Raw genomic sequence first — 23,793 nt, forward strand, 5'->3', positions numbered from 1 at the left:
GCTCCTGGGCTCCAATAACAAATAAATTATCAGGGCAGACCATTTCTCCAAAAAATTGGTGGCATCACTTTCTCAAGCTAAACAGCGTCTGCAATCAAAAACCTAATTTGTGTTCCTTTCCTCTTGGGAAAATAGGGAATGCCCTTGGACAAAAAGTTATATTTTACCCTTTAAACGTGGGGAAAAAAATATTTAGGCCCATTTTAATAATGGCTTGATATGCAATATTCTTAAAGGGGTTTTAAAAAGGAACTGTTTAGATTTCTTTTACACTTTTATTTTTTGCTGTGCCCCTGTGAAGGAGATTCACAATTTCTCCTGGTGACCGTTAAGTGTTACTAAACCCACAACACTAAAATCAGTTTGTATACGCAGTAAAGCATGCTTGTTACATTCATTGTGGGACCTAAGGGATTAATCCTCCGCATTGTGGAAAAAGGCTGTTCGATCCCATCTTCTCTGCGCATTTGTAGATAGTACAGAGTCTGGGAGGCACTCTGCACATGCTCAGTTTTGGCGTATGTTGCTAGATTTTTTTTTTGGAGGGTGCATGTGATCATCACAGGGCTAATCAGTACTGTCCAGACAGAAAGTCAGGGGTCATGCAGCCTCATAAGGCAGACAGAGGAGAATAAAAACTCCTCCTACAAGCTTTAACTAGTGCTTGGCCAGACACTGATAGAAGAGGTCACAAGACTGTTATATACCGTTGATGAAAACAGGTATTTAGAAGTTTATATTACTACTACTACAGGTATTTTTATGGTGCCATCAATTTAGGCAGTGCTCGATACATATACATCCACATCAGTTCCTGACCTAAAGGAGCTCACAATTTAAGGTCCCCAACTCGCACATTCATATGTACACACAAGAGGGCCAATTTAGAGACCGTAGTCAATTAACCTACCAGCATGTCTGAGTGTAAGAGCAAACCGGAGTACACAGGGGAAACCCGCACAGGGAGAACAGGCAAACTCCAGGCAGGTAGTGCCGTGGTTGGGATTTTAACCAACAACCCCTGTGCTGCTAGGCAGAAGTGTCAACGCCTTAGCCACCGTGCTGCCCTCTTTACTAAAATAATTGCATTTCCATGTTCTATGTACCGTGAAAGACCAGATATATAGTGTTAGAAACACTAACACTGAAAGTGAAAGTAAAGAAAATCCCAAATTTTGAGTGGTCATCAGAACAGTAACAGGAGGGGAAGTCTTCCAATGGGAACACCGGTTCTGATAACTGTGGCAACAATTAAGGATTCCCTCACTTCCAGTTATGGGACAGGAAGTGAAGGGAAATCTCCCCAATGGGACAGAGATGGCAAAAGTAAAAACAGAAGTGTTAAACTCTCCCTTACTCTATCCAAATGAAACAAAAAGTTTGGCTTGTAGTTCTACTTTAATATAAAATGTTCTCCTGAAGTGTGGGAAGTTATACGTATGCTTCTTCACTTGAGGTGGTACACAGACAGCACAAAAATGCATGCAACATGAGATAAAGATGGGACAGAGGAGGGCACCATATACCCAAAGCTGCATTCTTAACAGATGGATAGCTGTCCCGAGTGAGCATAAACTCTGATAACATGATTGTGTAGACAGTTCAAGCACTGGTTTAATGGTTTAAGCTGCAGAAATAAATTTCAAAAGGCTCAGGTGGCTATTTTGGAGTAAGCAGCAATTTGAATAGAGGACGACTCTCAAAGAGAACATACATAGGAATAGGAGTAGCCAGGCACAAGCAGATATTCAATAGTAAGTACAGGTGAAAGGTACAGCAAATGCATTTATTCAGTGACATACAGTGGGGAAATTATTGGATATCCTGCAGATTTTGTAAGTTTGCACACTTACAAAGAAATTAAGGGTCTAGAATTTTTTTTTTTTTTTTTTACCATAGGTGTATTTTACAAAAAGACAGAATGACCATCAAAAATCCCTAAAAAAACACATGATACAAATGTTATAAATGGAGTAGTTCAGTGAGTAATATTTGATCCCCTACAACCAATAATTCTGGCTCCAACAGACTGTCTACAATATGTGCTCATGTGGTATACAGATTTGTCCTGTCAATTTAAGGTGCTCTTAGGCTGGGTTCACACTACTACACTACTTTCATCCTACTTTGCTCTGTTTTCAATGTTTCCCTATGAGAGCGTCTTAACTGGTCCTACACAAGTCGGTCCGACTTTGAAAATGCTCCCTGTACTACTTTTGGTCCTACATTGATCCTACTTCAGGCCCATTGATAATCATTGAAGTCGGACCAAAGTAGTATCCTGTTCATGAAAGTAGGATGGATGTAGGACCAATGTAGGATAAATGTAGGACCAATGTAGCAGAGCAAAGTAGGATGAAAGTAGTGTAGTAGTGTGAACCCAGCCTTAACGATAACTCGTTATGTGTATTAAAGACACCTGTCTACAGAATCTTTCTTCCATTCAAACCTCACCATCATGGGCAAGATTGTAGACCTGCACAAGGCTGGAATGGGCTTACAAGACCATCAGCAAGACGGTCTTGTAAACCAATTGGTGAGAAGGAGACAACTACTGGACCGATTATTTGCAAATGGAAATACAAAAACACCAATCGCCTGGTTCTGGAGCTCCATGCAAAATATTTCCTTGTGAGGCAAGGACAATCATGGGAATAGTAAGAGATCAGCACAGAACTACACAGGAGGAGCTTGTAAATGATATCAAGTTGGTTGAAACCATAGTCGCCAAAAAAAACCAGTGGTAACACAATATGCTACCAATGATTGAAACCCTGCAGCGTCCGCAAGGTCCCCCTCCTCAAGAAGGCACATATGCAGGCCCATCTGAAGTAAGTGAGCACTTAAATGATTCAGGATTGGGAGAAAATGCTGTGGTCAGATTAGACCAAAATTTAGCTCTTTGGTATTACCTTGACTCGTCGTGTTTGGAGGAAGAAAAATGCTCACTATGACCCCAAGAAACCCATCTTTACCAGTCAGGCACGGAGGTGGAAATATTATGTTTTGGGGCCGTTTCTCTGCTTAAGGTTCAGGCCAACTTTGCCAAATTGAGGAGCCAATGAATGGGGCCATGTATTGTAAAATCTTAAATTAGAACCTTCTTCCCTTAGCCAGAACACTGAAGATGAGTTGTGGATGGGTGTTCCATAACAATGACCCAAAACATATCAAAGTAACAAAAAAAGAATGACTCAAAAAGAAGCACATTATGGTCATGAAGAGGCCAACCAGTCTCTAGACCTTAATCCTATAGAAAAATTATGGGAGCATTTGGAATCTTCGAGTTGCTAAGCGACAGCAAAGAAACCTTAAGGATTTAGAGAAAATCTGTAAAAGAGTGGACCAAAATCCCTCCTGAGATGTGTGAAAACCTGGTAACTACAAGAAACAGCTTACCTCTGTGCTTGTCAACAAGGATTTCTCCAACCAAGTACCAAGTCATATTTTGCTTGGGGATCAAATACTTATTTTACACACTGAACTGCAACTCAATTTATAACATTTGTTTTATGTGGTTTTTTTTTCTGGAATTTGGATTGATATTCTGTTCCTATCCTTTAAAATACACCTGCGATAAAAATTATAGACCCTTCATTTCTTTGTAAGTGGGAAAACTTACAAAATGGGCAGGGGATAAATTATTTTCCCCACTGCACCAGCATGTTCAGCTGTATAGAACTAAAGGACTAATCTGGATGTCTCCAAGACATGGCTACTAATTACTTCATAGTGAAGGGAAGATATAAAAACAGAGGTCCAGCTTAGAATATGGCTATATATAAAGAATTAATTTGAAGCCTTACTTTATCACCATGTCCCAGATTCTCATTCTTCACTTCCAGCAGGGACTTCCAGTTGGTATTTCCTCCTCCTCCACTACTGCGAGACTCTGAGATCGATGTGCCTTCTAATGACTGGCCCTCTGAATCAAACCTTTAACAGAAAAAAAAAAAACTGTTTTAAAAGAATCTGTCAGGACAACCTGGCACAAAGACCCCATACAATGTTAGACGCTGCAAGAGGTGGGTAGCCAAAAGCATTCCAAGTTCCAGATGGGCATATCAAGATGAAGAGGTGTGCGCTCCATTAGCAAACCTACACTGCATTTGGCAATCAGAGAATGGTATCTTTGCATGATAGAAGCTACAGGTGAAACTCGAAAAATTTGAATATCGTGCAAAAGTTCATTTATTTCACGAATGCAACTTAAAAAGGTGAAATATATGAGATAGTTCAAGCCGTGATTTGTCAGAATTGTGATGATTATGGCTTACAGCTCATGAAAACCCCAAATCCACAATCTCAGAAAATTAGAATATTGTGAAAAGGTGCAATATTCTAGGCTCAAAGTGTCCCACATCAGCTAATTAAGCCATAACACCTGCAAAGGGTTCCTGAGCCTTTAAATGATCTCTCAGTCTGGTTCAGTAGAAATCACAATCATGGGAAAGACTGCTGACCTGACAGTTGTGCAGAAAACCATCATTGACACCCTCCATAAGGAGGGAAAGCCTACAAAAAGGTAATTGCAAAAGAAGTTGGATGTTCCCAAAGTGCTGTATCAAAGCACATTAATAGAAAGTTATGTGGGAGGGAAAAGTGTGGAAGAAAAAGGTGCACAAGCAGCATGGATGACCGCAGCCTGGAGAGGATTGTCAGGAAAAGGTCATTCAAAAGTGTTGGGGACGTTCACAAGGAGTGGACTGAGGCTGGAGTCAGTGCATCAAGAGCCACCACACATAGACGGATCCTGGACATGGGCTTCAAATGTTATATTCCTCTTGTCAAGCCACTCCTGAACAAACGTCATAAGCATCTTACCTGGCTAAAGAATAACGACCTGGTCTGTTGCTCAGCAGGCCAAAGTCCTCTTTTCTGAGGAGAGCAAATTTTGCATCTCATTTGGAAACCAAGGAGCCAGAGTATGGAGGAAGAATGGAGAGGCACACACTTCAATATGCTTGAAGTCCAGTGTGAAGTTTCCACAGTCTGTGTTGATTTGGGGAGCCATGTCATCTGCTGATTAAGTCCAGGATCAACACAGCCGTCTACCAGGAGATTTTGGACCACTTCATGCTTCCTTCCACAGACAAGCTTTATGGGGATGCTGCCTTCATTTTCCAGCAGGACTTGGCTACTGCCCACAATGCCAAAAGCACCAAAACCTGGTTCAATGACTGTGGGATTCCTGTACTTGATTGGCCAGAAAACTCGCCTGACCTAAACCCCATAGAGAATCTATGGGGCATTGCCAAGAGAAAGATGAGGCATGACACCGAACAATGCAGAAGAGCTGAAGGCCGCTATTGAAGCATCCTGGTCTTCCATAACACCTCAGCAGTGCCACAGGCTGATAGCTTCCATGCCACGCCGCATTGAGGCAGAAATTGCTGCAAAATGGGCCCAAACCAAGTACCGAGTACATATGTTGAGATACTATTAGACTAAGTGCTAAATTATGTGCAAATGCTGCAAATAATGTGCTAGATTAAGTGCAAAGTTGCTAATAAATATGCTAAATGGATAAACAATCAAGAATATATACCGTATTTATCGGTGTATACCGCGCACTTTTTTGCCCTGAAAGTCAGGGCAAAATCGTTGGTGCGCGATATACGCCGATACCCGCGCCGAGTTTGAACCACTGCGCCGGCATATACCGAGCGCAGTACACTCGGGTATAGTCGGGCAGGCTCGGCTCCTCTCGCGGTCACGTCCTGGACGTACAGGACGTGACTGCGAGAGGAGCCGAGTCTATACCCGAGTGTACTGCGCTCGGTATATGCCGGCGCAGTGGTTCAAACTCAGCGCGGGAAGCGGGGATCGAGCGGGGAGGACACCGCAGAAGGACGCGGGACCCGACGAGGAGGACACCACCGAAGCCGCAGACAGACGCCGGACCCGACGAGGCCGCCGCACAAAACACCAAAACTGTAAGTACTAAAATGTTTTTTTTTACAGGAATGCGGGTCCACTTTAGGGGTGTGCGCTATACGCCGGAGCGCACAATACCCCGATAAATACGGTATGTGTAAAACCCATGTGTAAATACAAAAGACCATTAGAATATAAATACTATCAAAACACCTTAGATGTGCAATATGCAAAATACTAGGAATTTCAATATGAAACAGCAAACAGTTTTCAATATGAAACCGCAAACAATTGTCAATAGAGAACAGCAAAGAAAAAAACAATTCACAAAGTGTTCCAATAGTGAAAAGTCCACTGCTAGTGGTGCTCCAAAAGGATGTGCAATGTGCAGAACAAAAAAACTTTGCACTTAATTTGCAGTATTTGCACATAATTTAGCACTTAGTCTAATCGTATCTCATGAATTGCATTTTTGTTAATAGCAATCAATTTTGTCTTGGATCAGCGCAGCAACACATTTTTTGTATATATATATATATATATATATATATATATATATATATATATATATATATATATATATATATATGATTATGGCAATTCACGGCTTAAACAATCTTGCTTTACATGTAAAGAGTCCATCTCTTATATTAGTTTCACTTTTTAAGTTGCATTAGTGAAATAAATGAACTTTTGCACGATATTCTAATTTTTCGAGTTTCACCTGTATAACTGTTCTGACAGCTGCTCTTGAATCCTACTCCTGTTTTGTAGCAGAAAAAGTAAAAACATGCATTTCCTTTATTCTTAGACTTGCAAGAATATGGTGGTTTGTTTGTGTCACCAGAGCTCTGAAAAATTTAATATTTCTGATTAAGGGCAGGCCCTAAACAATTCAAGCTTAATATTTAGGGTGTGATAGGAGTGTGAAAGATCATTTTTAGTCAAATGCAGCAGGAAATTACCAATAAGCTGGGTAAAACAGTAATGTGTATGATGCAAAATAAGAATCTAGGGCAAACTTAGGTTGACACTGCATTGGAGGGAGTTATAACAAGCTGCATTTTTTTTTTTTAACTGAAAATCGCAATGAGTTTTCCCATGCTGAGCAGATAAATTCTACTGCAGCTCAGCATCAGTTTTACTGCAGATTGATCTCCCCTGCCACACAAGCACGTCGAAGAGCAGTGTTTCATGAACTGCTATGAGCAAAAACAGGTTTTCATTATGTATATCTTCTCGGCATGTATGGCTGGATATCCCTTTGAACAAAATACCTATCTATACGAAAGCATGTAGAGAAAGATGAGCATATTTTTATACAACCAACACATAACCATCTAGATATTTATGTATGGCAGGCATCTTTAGTACCAGAGTTAAGAAACAGGAAAAAGTTCCCCAGCTATCCCATGGCACTACATTTACTTAAAGGAATCCATACAAATTGCAAGGACTAGAAAAGAACCAGTCAAGGGACTCCTATGAATGGTAATGTATGCTTCTGTTCTGAGCCTCCTAAATGCAAGACTTGCAATTTTATCTTCAGCTAGGATTTGATGTGCTAGCTTTGGGAAATCATTACACAGACATTTCTCCAGAACCAAACAGGTTAAAAGCCTGCAAGTCCTATATTCAAACATTTGGCATTGCCAGAGTGCCCACTAGTGTCTACATGTGGAATTTCTTTTAGGAGTCGGTTGATGTACAAGCATGTCCTGTTATGGCTTCACGCTTTGCTAAACACTTTTGACTGGCCACTATAAACATAAGAATCCATGGCCTACCATCCTCTGAGCTTGAACGCCTCAGGAATATCTGGATTGATCATGACAGTACTAGATGACAAGACTGACAAAGACCGCCCTCCAAAGTCAGACAGCCGTGCTCCTTTGATTGCAACAACAGGTAGTCTGGAGCCATCAAATTTTTCTGCCTGTTTAGGAAAGTCGAGAAAAAAACAAAAACAGCAAGTTAAAAATACTACACACAGGGTTATAATTCATTATTAAAGCATTTTCTAAAAAATCATTATGCTACAACTAATACCCTGCCTGCAATGTGACATCAAAATACACGGCCATGGGCCTTCCACAACTGAATGTGGTTACAGCCTCAAGTTGTCAGTTATGCCATGAACGCGCACCATTCTTTTACATACTATGTAAATTATGCCTTTTCAATTGTATTGGAAATGGCAGCCAACAAGATCCAATCCCCAAACCAGGGTTTAAAAAAAAAAAAATGATGATCACATTTATTTCCAACATGTGTTTTCTTCCTCTGCACCAATATATTTCTGACATCACAACAATAGTCTAAACCACACCAAAATTTGTATTTGGTAGTGTAATTATGAGTAATGATATAAGACTTATGATAAAATACTGAGCCAGAGAAAACTAACAGTATCAACTATTTTTGGTTTAGTAAGCAAGTTAGTATGCCTCTTATTGGACATACAGTACCAAGCATATATCCACATTACTTCCAGTAGCTGAACAGGTATAACACCAGACTTGAGGGTGATGGGGGTGGAGAGCTAAAATAGTAGTTGATTGATGGTTATGTGCGTTTTCAGGTTTCTCCCATACTTTAAATTGGTAATAATTTGGTTATTAATACTGTAGTCACATATTAAAGCGGGAGTTCACCCATGTATTAAAAATTTTTTTTTCTCCCCTTAGATTCCTGCTCGTTCGGTCTAGGGGAATCGGCTATTTGTATTAAAATATGAGCAGTACTTACCCGTTTTCGAGCTGCATCTTCTTCCGTCGCTTCCGGGTATGGGTCTTCGGGAGCGGGCGTTCCTTCTTGATTGACAGGCTTCCGAGAGGCTTCCGACGGTCGCATCCATCGCGTCACTCGTAGCCGAAAGAAGCCGAACGTCGGTGCGGCTCTATACTGCGCCTGCGCACCGACGTTCGGCTTCTTTCGGAAAATCGTGACGCGATGGATGCGACCGTCGGAAGCCTCTGGGAAGACTGTCAATCAAGAAGGAACGCCCATTCCCGCAGCCCGTACCCGGAAGCGACGGAGAGGATGCATCTCGTAAACGGGTAAGTACGGATCATATTTTAAAACAAATAGCCGATTCCCCTAGAGAAAACGAGCAGGAATCTAAGGGGAAAAAGTGCCCTCTAAGGGTGAACCCCCGCTTTAAAGTACACCGGCTAGAAAAACATTCTTGTATTTCTTAAATTGATTGTAAAGTCTGCTTTATTTTTTCTATGAAAGTAATGAACATGTTATACTTGCCTCCTCTGTGCAGTTGGTTTTGCACAGGACAGCTCAGATCCTCCTCTTCTCAGGTTCCTCTTACGCTCTCCTGGCCCCTCCCTCCTGTCAAATGCAGCTTGCTATGGGGCCACCCAAGCCGAAACGCCACTCCCCGTGTCCATTCAGACACAGAACAACGGTTCTGCCCTGCCCCTTCTTCTCCCTCCTGATTGGCCAAGTGACTGACAGCAGCAGGAGCCAATGGCACCGCTGCTGTGTCTTAGGCAATCAGGAGAGAGTCCCAGACGGCTGAGGCACTTGTGGACATTGCTGGGGCTCAGGTAAGTATCAGGGGGCTGAGGGCGGCTGCTGCACACAGAAGGATTTTCATCTTAATACACAGAATGCATTAAGATAAAAAACAAAAACAAACCTTCTGCCATTATAACCACTTTAAACCAGGGGTGCCCAACCACTGGTCCCCTACATATGACCCCTCTGAGTTGGTCCGTGACCTCCTGGATCTGGAATAGCAGGCCCAGATTGCAGAAGTCAGATCTGCCATCCCATGTAGGTGGATGATGGATGGATGGATGGATGAAGCAGCATAAGCCGCTGCTTCCTCTATAGCACTGTGCTCCTGTGCCGGGCAGAGTAAAAGCGAGTGCACTCCACCTTAGACAGCAACATTTCCTACACTGAAGCCACTGATGCCTGTAGAAAGTGCAGGATAAAAAAAGGCCAGTTTATGAATATCAAAGTAGGAATGGGCATATTAACTACCAAATTTTAAACAGTGGGCATAGTTTGGCAACGGGTATTAGGCTGCTTTCACACTGATCCACAGGTGCAGCGCACCTGCGGTTTTCCTGCACTGAGCCAAAGCCTTCTATTATATCCTGAAGGCTTGGTGCAATCGCCACTGTGATCCTTGACGCTATGCTTTCTGAAAGCACACCAAAACTCCTGAATGCAGAGTTTTTGTGCGCTTTCATAAAGTGCACCACACCTGCAAGATAGAATCAAAAAATCAATGGAAAAATCACAGTTAACCGGCAAAAAAGCTGCAGGTGCACTGCGGGTAAATCGCAGCACATCAGTGTGAAAAAGCAGCCTCAAGCCTATTTACATGATTGGTCCAAACGGGTCCACTTTTCCGTTTTTTAGGTGGACCCAATTGGACCCTCCATTCAACTCTATGAAAAAACGGAAATGGATCCGATCCCCTCCGTCTGGGCAGATCAGAGGGCCCATAGAGCAGAGCCATGTTCACTCTGCATATGCAGAATGGACATGGACCCGTCATCCTCCTGCACCGTGGGAGATCAGTGCAAAGATCACCTGCTGAGCAAGCAGATTCCACTCCGTGTAAAGGGCCATTTATAGGGAGCTCAGGACAGTAAGGGCTTGTTTACATTTGTGGTTTGAAGGACAGTAAAACTCCAAGGTTGAGATGTGTTTTTAACAACCCCACCAACCAGTAGTGTAGCATCAGGGATCACAATGGCATCCCACCACATGCTCCAGGGGGGGGCTGAGGCCTCCCTGTCGCATTCCGTTTTCCTTTTGGACAGGAAGGGTGGCATATACAGGGATTAATTATTTTCATTTTCCTCCTGCAACCGCTGAAAGCTCTCTCACATCCTCCACCTCCTGTGGTCATTCAGTGCCTGCAGGAGGAAAATGTTCAATATGCTATTTCAAATTACTTATGTGGCTCATGCTCTTCAAAAGGATAAGCACCCCTGTCTTAAACCCACCCAGATCCCTCTCCGTAATTAAAGGACGTTAAAAAAATATTGTACTTACATCTTCACCCCACAAAGTGGTTGAGACCATCTTGCCCGACGTGTCCATTAAATAAATATTTCGCCTTGAGACTTCGCGGTTGTTGGATTTTATAGTCACCTTGGTAACCTCGTCAAAACTCTTACAAACCCCAATAATGTCTAGGACGACAAAAAGCAGGTTCATGAATAGCTGGTTTAGCTAGAAGATGCCTGGCAGCTACCAATATAAAATACCAACCTAGTAGTGTGTCCTTGTTTTTGTTTTCCAACTCAGAAATGGGAACAAATTCAAACTGCACCGTTGGGACATCAGAGGAGTCATCACACGGAATAACAGAAGTTTCGCTATTGAACGTCATTTCATAGTCATTCTTTACAGCTGTATACTGTTTGTTAGCAATCTTTAAAGTTCCTTTTGAGAAGTAATATACCTAGAGACAAATAAGACAGCGATAAGTATGACAGCAAGATGGTATGAGTAATAAACCTGCACTCCACTTGAAAGAAGACATTGTCCAACAGCGGGCACCAATAGCTATTAACCATTAACAGTGATTTCAGGCTTAAACCCCCCCACCAAGAACAGCAAACATCCCCATCTGCTAACCACTACCCAATGCTTTATTAAACTATTGAATAGTTATTGCACCCTTATTAGTTGCGAGCATAAGGTTTCACTATAAAATAGTAACATGAACCCAAAATTAGGAAGAGGCTTTTGTGGATAAAAAAGTAAAAGCAGGCACTATGAGATACCATCCAACGAAAATTCAAAAGAGGAAAATCTCAGGTCCTTAGCAGCAAACCTGTATATTAGAGTCTTAAAGTAGGGGGCTGCTTGTTCAGCAACAGGTTACATCCTGGATACAGGTGTAATATGACTAAATATACAAGATACACATTTTAATGCTGAACTTCAGGGAAATTAAAAACCAACCCTTGATATGGACCTTCTGCAGCACTGCAATGGTTAAATCTCTCAGCTCACACACTTTCTTCTCTATGAGACTGGTCCCCCAAAAGAGTTGGTCTTTGGCACTCTGTTAGCTGTAGCTCAAAAGTCATCATGAGCAATGCAGGGCCAATGAAGACTGAGGGCCTACCTACAACCCAGAGTGTCAGAGGGAAGAGAAGATCAAGGGATGTAAACAAAATGCTTTGTTACTGCACCCTAGGCAAAAACAAGCATTGTAGAGCAAGGTGGGCTCCAGTGCAAAAGTTGCTTACATTTCCCCCACTTTAACCAGAGTGCTGTATGCATCAGTATGGACTTCAGAACTATGTGGGACACAAAATCTGATGCTTGCAATAAGCCATCACAACTAAACCATAAAGCTCCAGGCATCGTTTCCACATGCACATTCAGAAAGAAGACAACCCTAGTGGGATTGGGGGGGGGGGGGGTTTAAGGTATGGAAACTGTCTAAAGTAGGTTCAATAAAAGGTGAGCACCCCCTTTAACTGCCTAGCAGTATTCCAGTTAAGGTGGGTCACCGTCAGATCCACAGTGGAACTAGACCACCATTTATAAAAAAAGGAACAGTCAAACTACACTCTGAAGAGGGATCAAGGACCCCTTGGGATCCTTTAAGTCAGCATAGAGGAAAATCTAGAATAGCGGGTGTAGTGGAAAGGTCTCTACAGTTGTAGGAGCTCTGAAAGACCCAAGGCTGGACATAGCAGGCTGGTCCCCCAAATGCAATAAGGGCCAAAATCACTTTGTAAATATTACGACTGTGGTGAACCATCTTGTTTACAGACTAGTGGAGAGAGACTCCCTAGCGGAACAGGCCCTTGATCTCCTACACTGAGGGAAATGTATGCTCTGGCCTCCTGTGGAATATTTTTTTGATGGTATCAAGTGTCGTTTCAAAGAAATTATATGCCTTGAAGGCCAAGAGAATCAAATGCTCCTTGAAAATGGAATCCCCTACCAAGCTAGCACTGCATGCCTAGCCCAGCAATCTAAAATCTTGCAAAGGCCAATTTAGCTGCCATGTACAGACCAGTTTAAGTGGTGATGCAGTAGGAAATATAGACTGACATCAATGGAAAACCAATCCAAAGAAAAGGGAAGAAATACGTCCAAGCAAAGTCTGGTTAGGATTTCTTAGCAAAGCTGAAAATACATCCTCCTTGTCTAACAAACAGCTTAATCTGTGTAGATGGGTTATTCTGGGCTGCCTATAGTTCATTTGCCAGTGTGCAATTCACCTGTAAGTGGCTGTATAACTGATAGTATCTGAATTCCTGTACTCTTCAAAAAACGAGGGGGGGAAAAAAAAAAAAAAAAAAATTCAAGATGCTTATATTTTAATCAGCTGCCGATTTGCACATTAGCAGGCCAACCAGCTTCAGAAGCCAAGACAGAATGTTCTTTGGGCTATTATATGCTGCTAGATATTACAAAAAGCTTTAGACAGAAAAAAAGAAAAAAAAAAACTGCCGTCAAGATATCTACAGCATTCTTTATCACTCCCCATTACAACATGAAATTCAAACAAATCCTCTTTCTGCTGCTCTCACATTGCTTCATTAGCCAATAGGAATGTGCCAGAAGAGGCAGCCAAAGTTATACACTTTTAGGCTGCATTCACACCTGAGCGTCGGTCGTTTGGTCGTTTTTTTGGTCGTTTTTTTGGGCGTTTTTTTCTGGCGTTTTGTCGCGCGCGTTTGCATACAGCGTCGTGCAACGTTTTTGTACTTCGGCGTTTTTTATTTTAGCCAATAGGAAAAATTATCATCTTTTCATCACTTGTTGCTATGTTGGTAGATTTTTTTAATCTTCTGCATGGGCGACAAGTTCTATTTATTAAAGCGACGAAACGCCCGTAGCAAACGCCCGTTGTCGCGCGATACACTCAATTCGCGCGTTTCCCATTACTTTCTATGGGAAAAAAAAACGCTCAAATACGCCCGATACGCGCAACAAAAAAAGGTCCGGGACTTGTTTGAGCTTCGCGCGACAGGCGTTTGGGCGTTCAGGTGTGAACAGTCACCATAGGGAATAATGTTAATTCTCCCCTCTGGCGTTTGTGAGCAGTGCGCTTCAGGCGTAAAAACGCCTAGGTGTGAATGGGGCCTTAGAGTGGCTGGAAACTAGCATGTCAAAGGACCAGTATTGGGGCATAACAGTAGGTATTGAAGGCACCCTTCTACTTCTTTGGTACAATATTGTATTGAATACTAAAAAGGACAGGAACAAATACCTTATTCACTTCAAGAATTGAAAAAAACTTGTCGGCTTGCTCGTTGAAAGCAGTAGCACGGATCTCGCCCTGAAAAAAAGAAATTTAGTTACGAACGTTTTTAATTTTACTGGAATGATAAAAACTGACATGCGATGGGGAGAAAGATAATATACTGTTATCTTGCGAACAAATACAGTGATCCTATATGTACAAGTGAACACCAAGGAATCCTTTGCACCCCAACTTAAAATAAAATGGATTCATAAGCAACACTGGTGAGCAGGCAATGCCAACATCCACAATATTACTATTCAAGCATTTAAAATGCATTTTGCATCATTATCTTGCACACTGACGCAAATCAATTTTGTTTGGGCTATTTGGTTGCCTGGCAGACCTTACTAGACCTAAATATATTACAGAGGAGCAACTACTTGACTTGGGAAAATTATTTTCAATTGAACAGTTCCCAATTGATTAAAAAAAACAAAAAACCCAAACACACACAATATGCCTCTAGTTAATAATAATCAGGATGATTAACTAATTAACTGAAAAAAAAAAAAAAAAAAGCACGTGATGTGTGGGCTACAGTGTGCTTTTTACCCAATTTGATGACAAAGATGTCACTACTTGCAGTTGCTGCCCAGGCTCTGAGATGACTCATCCACCCCCTCCATATCCAGGGCAAGGAGAGCTAATTATTTGAGAACAGATTTTTGTTCTCGCATCAGAGAAACAACATCTGCACATGAAAACATTTTACTCACTTTGCTTTTCTATAAGTGACCGAGAATAGAAAGCATGACAAGTCCCAAATATATCAAATGAGGTTAGGAGGGCAAACTCAGAATCAGGCGAAAAAGATAGCTTGTAGCTAGCAGAATTATTAGCAAAGGCTCAAGATACAGACTAGTTTCCGTTATAGCTTGTACATGGGGCTCTGCCCTTCTAAAAGGCTTTCATTGCAATTTTTTTAAAATCCTGATATGTGCAAAGTGTTGCCCTGCTTTCCGGTAATGAAATGTGAACAAAGTAGCTACAAAAAGATAATGCCATGACCATAAAAATGAGTTTTGTTTACAGGTAAAATCCTTTTCTTGAAGTACATCACAGGACACAAGGTATCTTAATTTTCATTATTATAGGGTTATGCTGCCACCTTCAGGACACTAGCAAACACAGGAAATCGCCTCCCAGGAATAACTTTCATAAACCACCAAAGAAGTGGGTGGGATCCCAGTGTCCCATGATATACGCCAAGAAAAGGAATTGCTGTACAGGTAAACAAACAAAAAAAAACATTTTCTTTATCATATATCCAGGACACATGGTATCTCGATATCCATTATGATAAGGATGTCCCAATGGGCTGAAAACGGAGAGAGCAACATGGCAAAAGGTCTCAAACAACTAAACCAGAACCGGTTAAAAGCTCATTCAGATGCCTGCAGGTCCTAAATGTCCCATCTTCAGAGACTCAAACATCAACTTGGTAAAATTTTTTACATTTTTTTGAACCGAAGACCAGGTAGCAACCTTACAAACTTGAGCTACCGAAGCCTGGTGTCAAACTGCCCAGGAAGCACCAACATCCCTGGTAGAATGAGTAATCACAAAAAACATAGGAACTTTTCCCTTAAGAAAGTAAGCTTGAGATATAAGCCGACTGATCCATCGAGATATAGTGAACCTGAAGCTGCCTGGCCCTTTGAGCCTTCAACAAACACAGAGAACCAGAGTGACGAACTGCGGCAGTTGACATTAAGTAACTTGACTGCACAAATCACATCAAAGGTATGAAACACCTTTTCCCCCGACTTCTGATGTTTTGGACAGAATAAAAAGGTAACAATGTCCTGGCTCAGATTGAATGAAAAGACCAACTGGAGTAAACAGGATGGCCGAGGCTATAAAACCACTGTTGCACAGTGAAGCACCAGGAAAGCTACCATGCAAGAGCAGCCAATTTTGAGACTCTACAAGCCGAAGTAAAGGCAACCGGTCAGTGTCAGGACTTAAAGAATATTTCTACAATGCAGAAATCACTAAACTGAGATCTCATGGAGGTCAATGGTTTCTTAACTAGTGGAATAATATGGGGGACTCCCTGTACAAAAGGCACACATTAAGGAATCAGAAGCTATGGGTCTCTGAAAGAGAACCATCAAGGCCAAAATCTAACCCTTGATTATACTCAAGAACTGACCGTGGTCAATTCCCGATTGGAGAAACGGCAGGATGTGTCCCACGACATACTTACTAGGATGCAGTGCTCTAGCCTCACACTAGTTCAAAATAAGCCTGCCAAGTTCTGTATTAAATCTCCCTGGAAGCTGCCTGAATGACAGACAATCTGTGACACCCCTGTCTCAGAACAATGGCTTTAACAGGCATTCTGTTGCAGCCAGTAAGGATTAAAGAAGATCAGACACTGAGAAAGGGGGTCAGGCTGACCTAGGGTCCATGTCTGTTCCCAACAAGTTTACGATGCAAGAGTACCACATTTTCCTGGGTCAAGCTGGGGAATTTAGAATCACCAGAATGCCCTTCAGCCAAATCCTGCAAGTGTCGTGGAAGATGTAATAAATTAAGGAGAACTGTCACAACATCTACCGTGAAGGCTCATGGCTTCTTGGCCCTGGATATTAATCTGTCCATCTTCACCTTGAGCCTGGATACCAGAAGATTCACAACTGGGTCACCCTCTTCTGTAAGAGTTGTTTCCTCTTCTAGCTCTGCCTATAGCAGATCCTCAATAGGTTCCTTCTCAATTAGGAGAGGAAGAGGAATGTTTCCACAATGGATTAAACTGGAAAGAATTCCGGTGTGTAAATCCATGTACTGACCAGACTGAAAAGAGACCATTTTAGAGGAAAATCCTTCCAAAAAACATGCCCACAAGGAGCAGTTCAAACCTACCACTGAAAAAAACGGATTCCAAGAAGGAACTGGTGATGTTTTAGCCCTAGTTGTTGGACTTAAGTATAGCACTGTGCTCAAGTTGAAGGACAGAGGGTTCCTGTGGTCTTCAGAGGTATTACATTGGGCTGATATGACCCATTTAATAAGGGGTCATAAACATCTGGTGAGAATATTGTTATGTACACACTTTTGCCATGGAGAGGGACCAGGGAAAAAAAAATATATACCAGGACAAGAATCACATTAGACTTGCACTATTATTTTGGACAGCACTAGACTTTTGGGTAATTCACGCCAGGTGACAGTGGGATTACTATATGTGTCACCTGTATCACGTATGTTTAATTTGCACAGTTAAAAGTACAAGTGAATTTTTGTGATTGAGATTTTATACATATTGAAGACATTAGTATATTGAGTGGGAATGTATGTGCTGGTATATATGCTGACTCTAGGTGGAGAGCAGAAATAAACTAAAGATTGTAGGTCAATAAGGTAAAATGCAAGCAGGAGGGAACTGCATGCACCCTTCCGTGGTGGAAACTAGGAGAAAGCGGGAAGTATAAAGGTTCTCAGCAACCAATGTAAATTGGGAAGCTCCCTGGTGCTCAGTCTGATTGGCCTGTTCATGGAGTCAGTCTTCAAATACAGGGCAAGTGCCAAGGCAGTAACAGCTCTGGACCTAGAAAGTATAATTTGTGGCTAGCTTGTTGCCAGAATAGTATCTGGAAAGTGCATCACATAGAACCTAGTGTCCCAAGGGTCACTCTCAGGTTGTCTTTGCACAGTCCAGTCCAGTGGGGTTTGAATGCAGCACTCCAAAAAGTCAGGCTGAGGATAGCTGCATTTTTTTTTTTTTGCTGTCTGGTGTCTAGTCTTTTAGTAGATTGCAGCATAACCCAAAAGGTGAATGACTTCCTGTTCCCCAAATGGACAAAAAAAGCTACAATTTTACAATGTGGGTGCCATGGCACACAACACCCCAGAAATCGAATCCCAAGAACCAAAAAAAGTTATATATTGCAGTTTACCAGTCCTTAAGCCCCATACACACGGTTGGACTTTTTGACAACAAACTTCAAAATGAGCAGGTTTTCAAAAAAATCCGACCGTGTGTACGCTCCATCGGACAAATGTTTTTGATTTTCATCGGAAAAAAGTTTGCTCTGCAAACGGACAAACTTTTCGGCAACAAAAGTCCTATGGTACAAAGTCCTACTGTGTGTACAGAAGTCCATCAGACTTTTGTCCAAAGTACAAACACGTATGCTCAGAACCAATGCTAAAATCAACCAATAGCAGAAGTTGATCAAAGCGTGGCAGAAAAGAGCAGAAAAAACACGTGATTTTGGGAATGTTTGCTAAAAAAGCCCTGCCGTGCGTATGCATACCAAGTTCACGGCCGACCCCCTTCAAACAAAAATCCACGGAAAAGTTTGTTTGAAGTCTAATTTTGAGGCTTTAAATCAGAGATCCTCAAACTACGGCCCTCCAGCTGTTGCGGAACTACACATCCCATGAGGCATTGTAAAACTGACATTCACAGACATGACTAGGCATGACTAGGCATGATGGGAATTGTAGTTCCTGAAAAACTGGAGGGCCATAGTTGGAAGACCCATGCTTTAGATGCATTTGTTTTCTCCATTAGGGCCAATTTTCCCTTTTATTTGTACGAGCAACAAGGTCTACAAAATACTAGCGTTTCCAGCTTTCTTCTGTGAACTACAGAACAGCTCCCCCTGTGTAAATGAGTAGGTGGAGGCAGTTTAGTCCAAATCTGAAGAAAAGCCAGGGAGACAACGCTCATCCATAGATACAGTACAGTGAGTGTTATGTGGTTGGAAAGGCTTTAAAGCGGAGTTCCACCTAAACATGGAACTTCCGCTTAATCCACTCCTTGCCCCCTTACATGCCACATTTGGCATGTCATTTTTTTTTGGGGGGGGGAGGAGTGGGACTTCCTGTCCCACTTCCTCCTTCCGCCGAGGGGCTGGTAAGGCGAATCGCTTAATCGCCTTATTGCAGCCCCTCCCTGTAGGCGAGCGCCTGTATGCGCAGTGGGTGCCCAGGCCATGAAGCCGAAAGCTGTCACTGCCGGGTGCCCACACTAGGAATGAAGACGCCGGCCGGCGAAGGGGGGCGAGGAGAGGAGCCCCGGCCGGCGCGTCGCTGGAACCGTGGAGCAGGTAAGTGTCTGTTTATTAAAAGCCAGCAGCTACACTTTTTGTAGCTGCTGACTTTTAATAAACTTAGAAAAAGGCTGGAACACCCCTTTAAGTGATTAGCTGATGGTTTTTCACAGAAGTCTGCAATGGGCAAAATTTATTATTCATACCAGGTACTCGTAGCACCATCAATTTATGCAGCGCTATATATATATATATATATATATATATATATATATATATATATATATATATATATATATATATATATATAATTTCACACACACACACACACACACATACATATATACACACATACACATTCTCTATTCTGTCTTTTGCTTTGCTATAGCAACTAGCCAAATATCTAAACGGATGCTCAAGATGCAATGTTTCTGAACCACTTAAGGACCTTACCTGTTTTTCAGACTTGGTGCTTACAAGATTAAAACCCCCAAACATTATATATATATTTTTTCTAACACCCTAGAGAATAAAATGGCGGTCATTGCAATACTTTTTGTCACACGTATTTGCGCAGCGACCTTACAAGCACACTTTTTTTGGTAAAAATTCACTTTTTTGAATTAAAAAATAAGACTGTAAACAGTAAAGTCAGCCCTATTTTTTTATATATTGTGAAAGATAATGTGACACCGAGTAAAATGATACCCAACATGTCACGCTTCAAAATTGCGCCCGCTCGTGGAATGGCGTCAAACTTTTACCCTTAAAAATCTCCATAGACAACGTCTAAAAAAATATATATAGATTGCATCTTTTGAGTTACAGAGGAGGTCTAGGGTTAGAATTATTGCTCTCGCTCTAACGGTGATACCTCACTTGTGTGGCTTGAACACGGTTTTCATATGCGGGCGCTTACTCATGTATGCGTTCGCTTCTGCGCGCGAGCGCGTCGGGACGGGGTGCTTTAAAAAAAAACATTTTTTTTTCTTATTTTTATTAATGTTTACACAAAAAAAAAAAAAAAAAGAAGGTCACTTTTATTCCTATTACAAGGAATGTAAACATCCCTTGTAATAAAAAAAAAAAGCATGACAGGTCCTCTTAAATATGAGATCTGGGGTCAAAAAGACTAGAATGCAAAAAAAAAAAATATGCCTTTAAGAAGCCTGGGTGGAAGTGACGTTTTGACGCCGCTTCCGCCCTGCTATGCTATAGAGACGGGTGGGGGCCATCTTGCCCTCACTTGTATCCCAGCCGAGCAGGAGACAGGACCTGATCACCTCTGCCGCTGCTGACAGCTCCGGTAAGCGGCGGAGGGCGCGAGAGATCGGCGGAGGGCGCGAGAGATCGGCGGGAGGGACCCTCTCCCGCCGCACAGGAAAGATGGATATCTCGGTTGTGGCAGCGGCTGGTGCCGTTACCGAGATTATCCATCTTTAAAAAAAAAATTAATTTGCTGATGAGTTTACTAGTGTCCCATCTCAGGACATTTTTAAACATTTCTTCCAACATATTTAGCTATAATCAGTTTTATTTCAACATAAGTAGAGCTTCACTGTAAAGTGCTTCAAATGTGTTAAAAACATTGTGTGGAGTCACTTACACTCTCATCCACCATCTCAATAGAAAACAGCTTCCCCTCCCCTCGAGAGTTGCTCCAAGTGCGAATCTGACCTTTGTTGGTAACTCGAGCACGTATAGTCCACCTGGAAACAAAGCATGCCATACAAAAACTGCTAAAGCCCTCTGTTAAACATCAAGTCAAACAAATAAGAATTATTATTTCAAACAGAAGAATACAATAGGGGAGGGGGTGGCTTGCTAGCATAACAAGGAGTTTAATGATGGGATACAGCAGTGAATTTAAAAGCACAGCAATAAGTGTGCGGTACCACAGGAAGCTTTTACAGATTTTAGCACAGCCAACAAATCTAATCAATAGCTAGTAACCTGCAAAAAACTCCCTTCTCTAAAGCACCACGGACTGCTTGCTGAAAGAAAATCCAATACTACAGACAAGGTTTACATTTGAACTACCGCAGTGGAAATGGGCTAATGTGCAGATAATATGTGCTACATTAATGTTTATGCTGGGAAAAGAGTGGGTAGAGTAGGTCACATTATTCTGATTGAAGAAAGGCTCATTCGGGGAGAGGAGATGCAAATTATTTAGCCTAAAGAAAATTGCCATAGGACGGTTATAAGACAAGTAATAAACCGTACCCCTCCCCCCCACCCCATTCTTCCGATTCCCCAACACCAATATCTAGTGTTATTTGCTTTTTAGCAATAATCTGTACGTCATCATTCTGCTTTTCTGAAATACATTATAGCCTAGGTTCACATTGGAGCGATTTGTCATGCGATTTGAGAGATTAAATCGCATGACAAGTCGCAGCCTATTGGCAGCAATGTTCCAATTGGTGCGACACCGATTTTGCGGCGCGCACCGATTTGCAAAAGTAGTTCCTGCACTACTTTTGCCGATTTCAGGTGCGATTTCTATAGACATCTGTGTATGAAGCCACAAAAATGTCTATTAAGTAGCACCTGAAATCGTGCTTACCTTGCTACTTTTAAATCGCGCTACTTCAAGTAAAGTATCACGATTTCAAAGTAGCATCAGTGTGAACCAGGGCATAGGGCGGTTTACATGAAAATATGGGCTATCCTACTATGCTAAAAAGCTTTGCTGCTATAGCCTTGAACATTAATAGCGGGTCGCAATGTACATAGATATGAATAAGTCAACATTTCCACTGTAATATATGCGTCTTAAAGTGACCCCGTTTTGCTCCAACAAAAAGACAGCTAAAAGTCTCCTGCAAGAGAAGTGGTAGTACACGTACATTTATGCTGCCTACTTTTAGCTCTCCAACTCCTACTTCAGCACCATGTTCTGAAGGGACATAAGTGTCAGAGGACAAAGCCAGCCATAGATGGTTCAAACCATGATCGATCAACTAGGGTACAACCAGCCTGTCAGATTTTACAAGCGATCATCTTTAGTGGCAGTTCTAGCCACTAGCAAAAATCAGTGTTCTCCAGATGGGGGCTACTTTCCCAAAAGAGAACACAATGGCTCAGCCGGGATTGCCCTGTCAACACTGTGTTGATGGGGGAAAATGTAGCCAATTTGCTGAAATTTGCTCAGTCAATGGCTGGCCTAGGGGTCAGAAAAGCAGTACCATACCACGCAGCAGGGAACACAGGCATCAAACTCCAAGAACATGTCAAATGCTGAAGAGACTGCCAGTAGGGTGCAGTGCTGGAAGTACGGAACACGGGCCGCCTGAGAAGTCAGTATAATACCTCTTCTCCAGCAGGGAAAGTTAGTCTGCCCTTTGTTAGAACCTGAAAGAGTTGCTTTAGGCCTGGTTCACATGGGTGCGTTTTGATATGCTATCCGACATGTCAAATCGGTGGCATTTGCCGGCAATGGCACCGCCCTAATCAGTGCGATGCCGCATCTGTGGCAAAAGGGATTTAAAAAAGTCGTTTCTGTACTACTTTTTGCGATTTTGGCCCGTGATGCAGAAACCTGCACAGATGTCTCTGTAATCGCAGCTGAAATCGGAACTGACAAGGAGTGAAATCGTGCGAGTTCAGCAAGAACTCGCATGGCTTCATTCCCGCAGCCCAGTGTGAACCTAGGTTTAGGCACGGTTTCGCACCAGATGAGTCATTTTCAAAAACAGCTACATCATGAACCAGAGAAAATTATATTCGAATATATAGAATTCTGGCAAATATGTCCTCTGATTTCTTGCAGATTTAGTGTATGTTAATTCATTCACAAAAGCAGTGTACACGTAAACATCACCACAAAACTCCTAGGACCAGGTGGTTGAATAAACACCCACCAAATCTACCAATTATCACCCAGGAACGCATTGCTTTTGTACAGCCATTTCAGGGGACTTTGACTCGGCTTTAAAGTATGCAATCTGTGATCTGCATACATGTCCAGGTTAAGTACTTGAACAATACTTAACCACGTGGTACAAAGTGACTTGCCAGGACACAGGAGTCTATAATTCACCAAGGTTTGTTGGGTGGAGAATCTTGGAGTCGAATCCTTGGATATCATCCCTTTGACCATCATCCTGATTATTACTTCTTCATGCTCGTTTGATTTTGTTTCTGGTAAGCATGTTTAATCTCTCTCCTGGGAGGTGGATGCACGCACCATGGTGACTCCTTAAGCAGACATTGATTGTCCCTTATAACCATTATTGGAACAAACTTTTGTGGTCTACTCATTATCTGGACTGTTTTCACCACATTGTGGTTATACTACCAGTTCAGTCTTCTATTAATTTTTCCGTGTGGAAGTTTCCAGTTTTGGACTTAATAAACATTTTTGCACAATGCACTTATGTTACTATATATGTTAGTATCACCTTGTTTATAATTAGCTACAATTTTTCTTTCTTTCTTTTTTTTTTTTAAGTATTAAAAGGGTCATGCAAATATTACAATTTGGCTCTAAACAATCATGAAGGGAAGACACTTACTTTGACTGGTATGGGTTTAGACTGGCAATTGGCACCACCTTTGCTTGTGATCCACCAGGGGTACTAAAATTACCTCCCCCGCCAAACGGTTTAGATACTCCTCTGTTCATAAAAGGAGGGGGAGCTGTGGTAAAAGAAA

The 23,793-nt window shown here is 42.0% G+C and overlaps 1 protein-coding gene across 1 annotated transcript in view; it reads right to left on the reverse strand.

Moving 5' to 3' along the window:
• RPA1 (replication protein A1) overlaps positions 1–23,793 on the reverse strand; it is a 94,421-nt gene that overhangs the window by 29,281 nt on the left and 41,347 nt on the right. The window contains exons 7-13 of the mRNA XM_040338372.1: positions 23,655–23,778; positions 20,741–20,843; positions 14,096–14,164; positions 11,125–11,317; positions 10,906–11,045; positions 7,665–7,813; positions 3,807–3,936 (exon numbers count right to left, since the gene is read on the reverse strand). Of these exons, the coding sequence (XP_040194306.1) occupies positions 3,807–3,936; positions 7,665–7,813; positions 10,906–11,045; positions 11,125–11,317; positions 14,096–14,164; positions 20,741–20,843; positions 23,655–23,778 (908 nt within the window). The remainder of the gene's footprint in view (positions 1–3,806; positions 3,937–7,664; positions 7,814–10,905; positions 11,046–11,124; positions 11,318–14,095; positions 14,165–20,740; positions 20,844–23,654; positions 23,779–23,793) is intronic.

This window comes from Rana temporaria, chromosome 2 (genome assembly GCF_905171775.1).
Source record: "Rana temporaria chromosome 2, aRanTem1.1, whole genome shotgun sequence".
NCBI classification, from domain to species: Eukaryota; Metazoa; Chordata; class Amphibia; order Anura; family Ranidae; genus Rana; species Rana temporaria.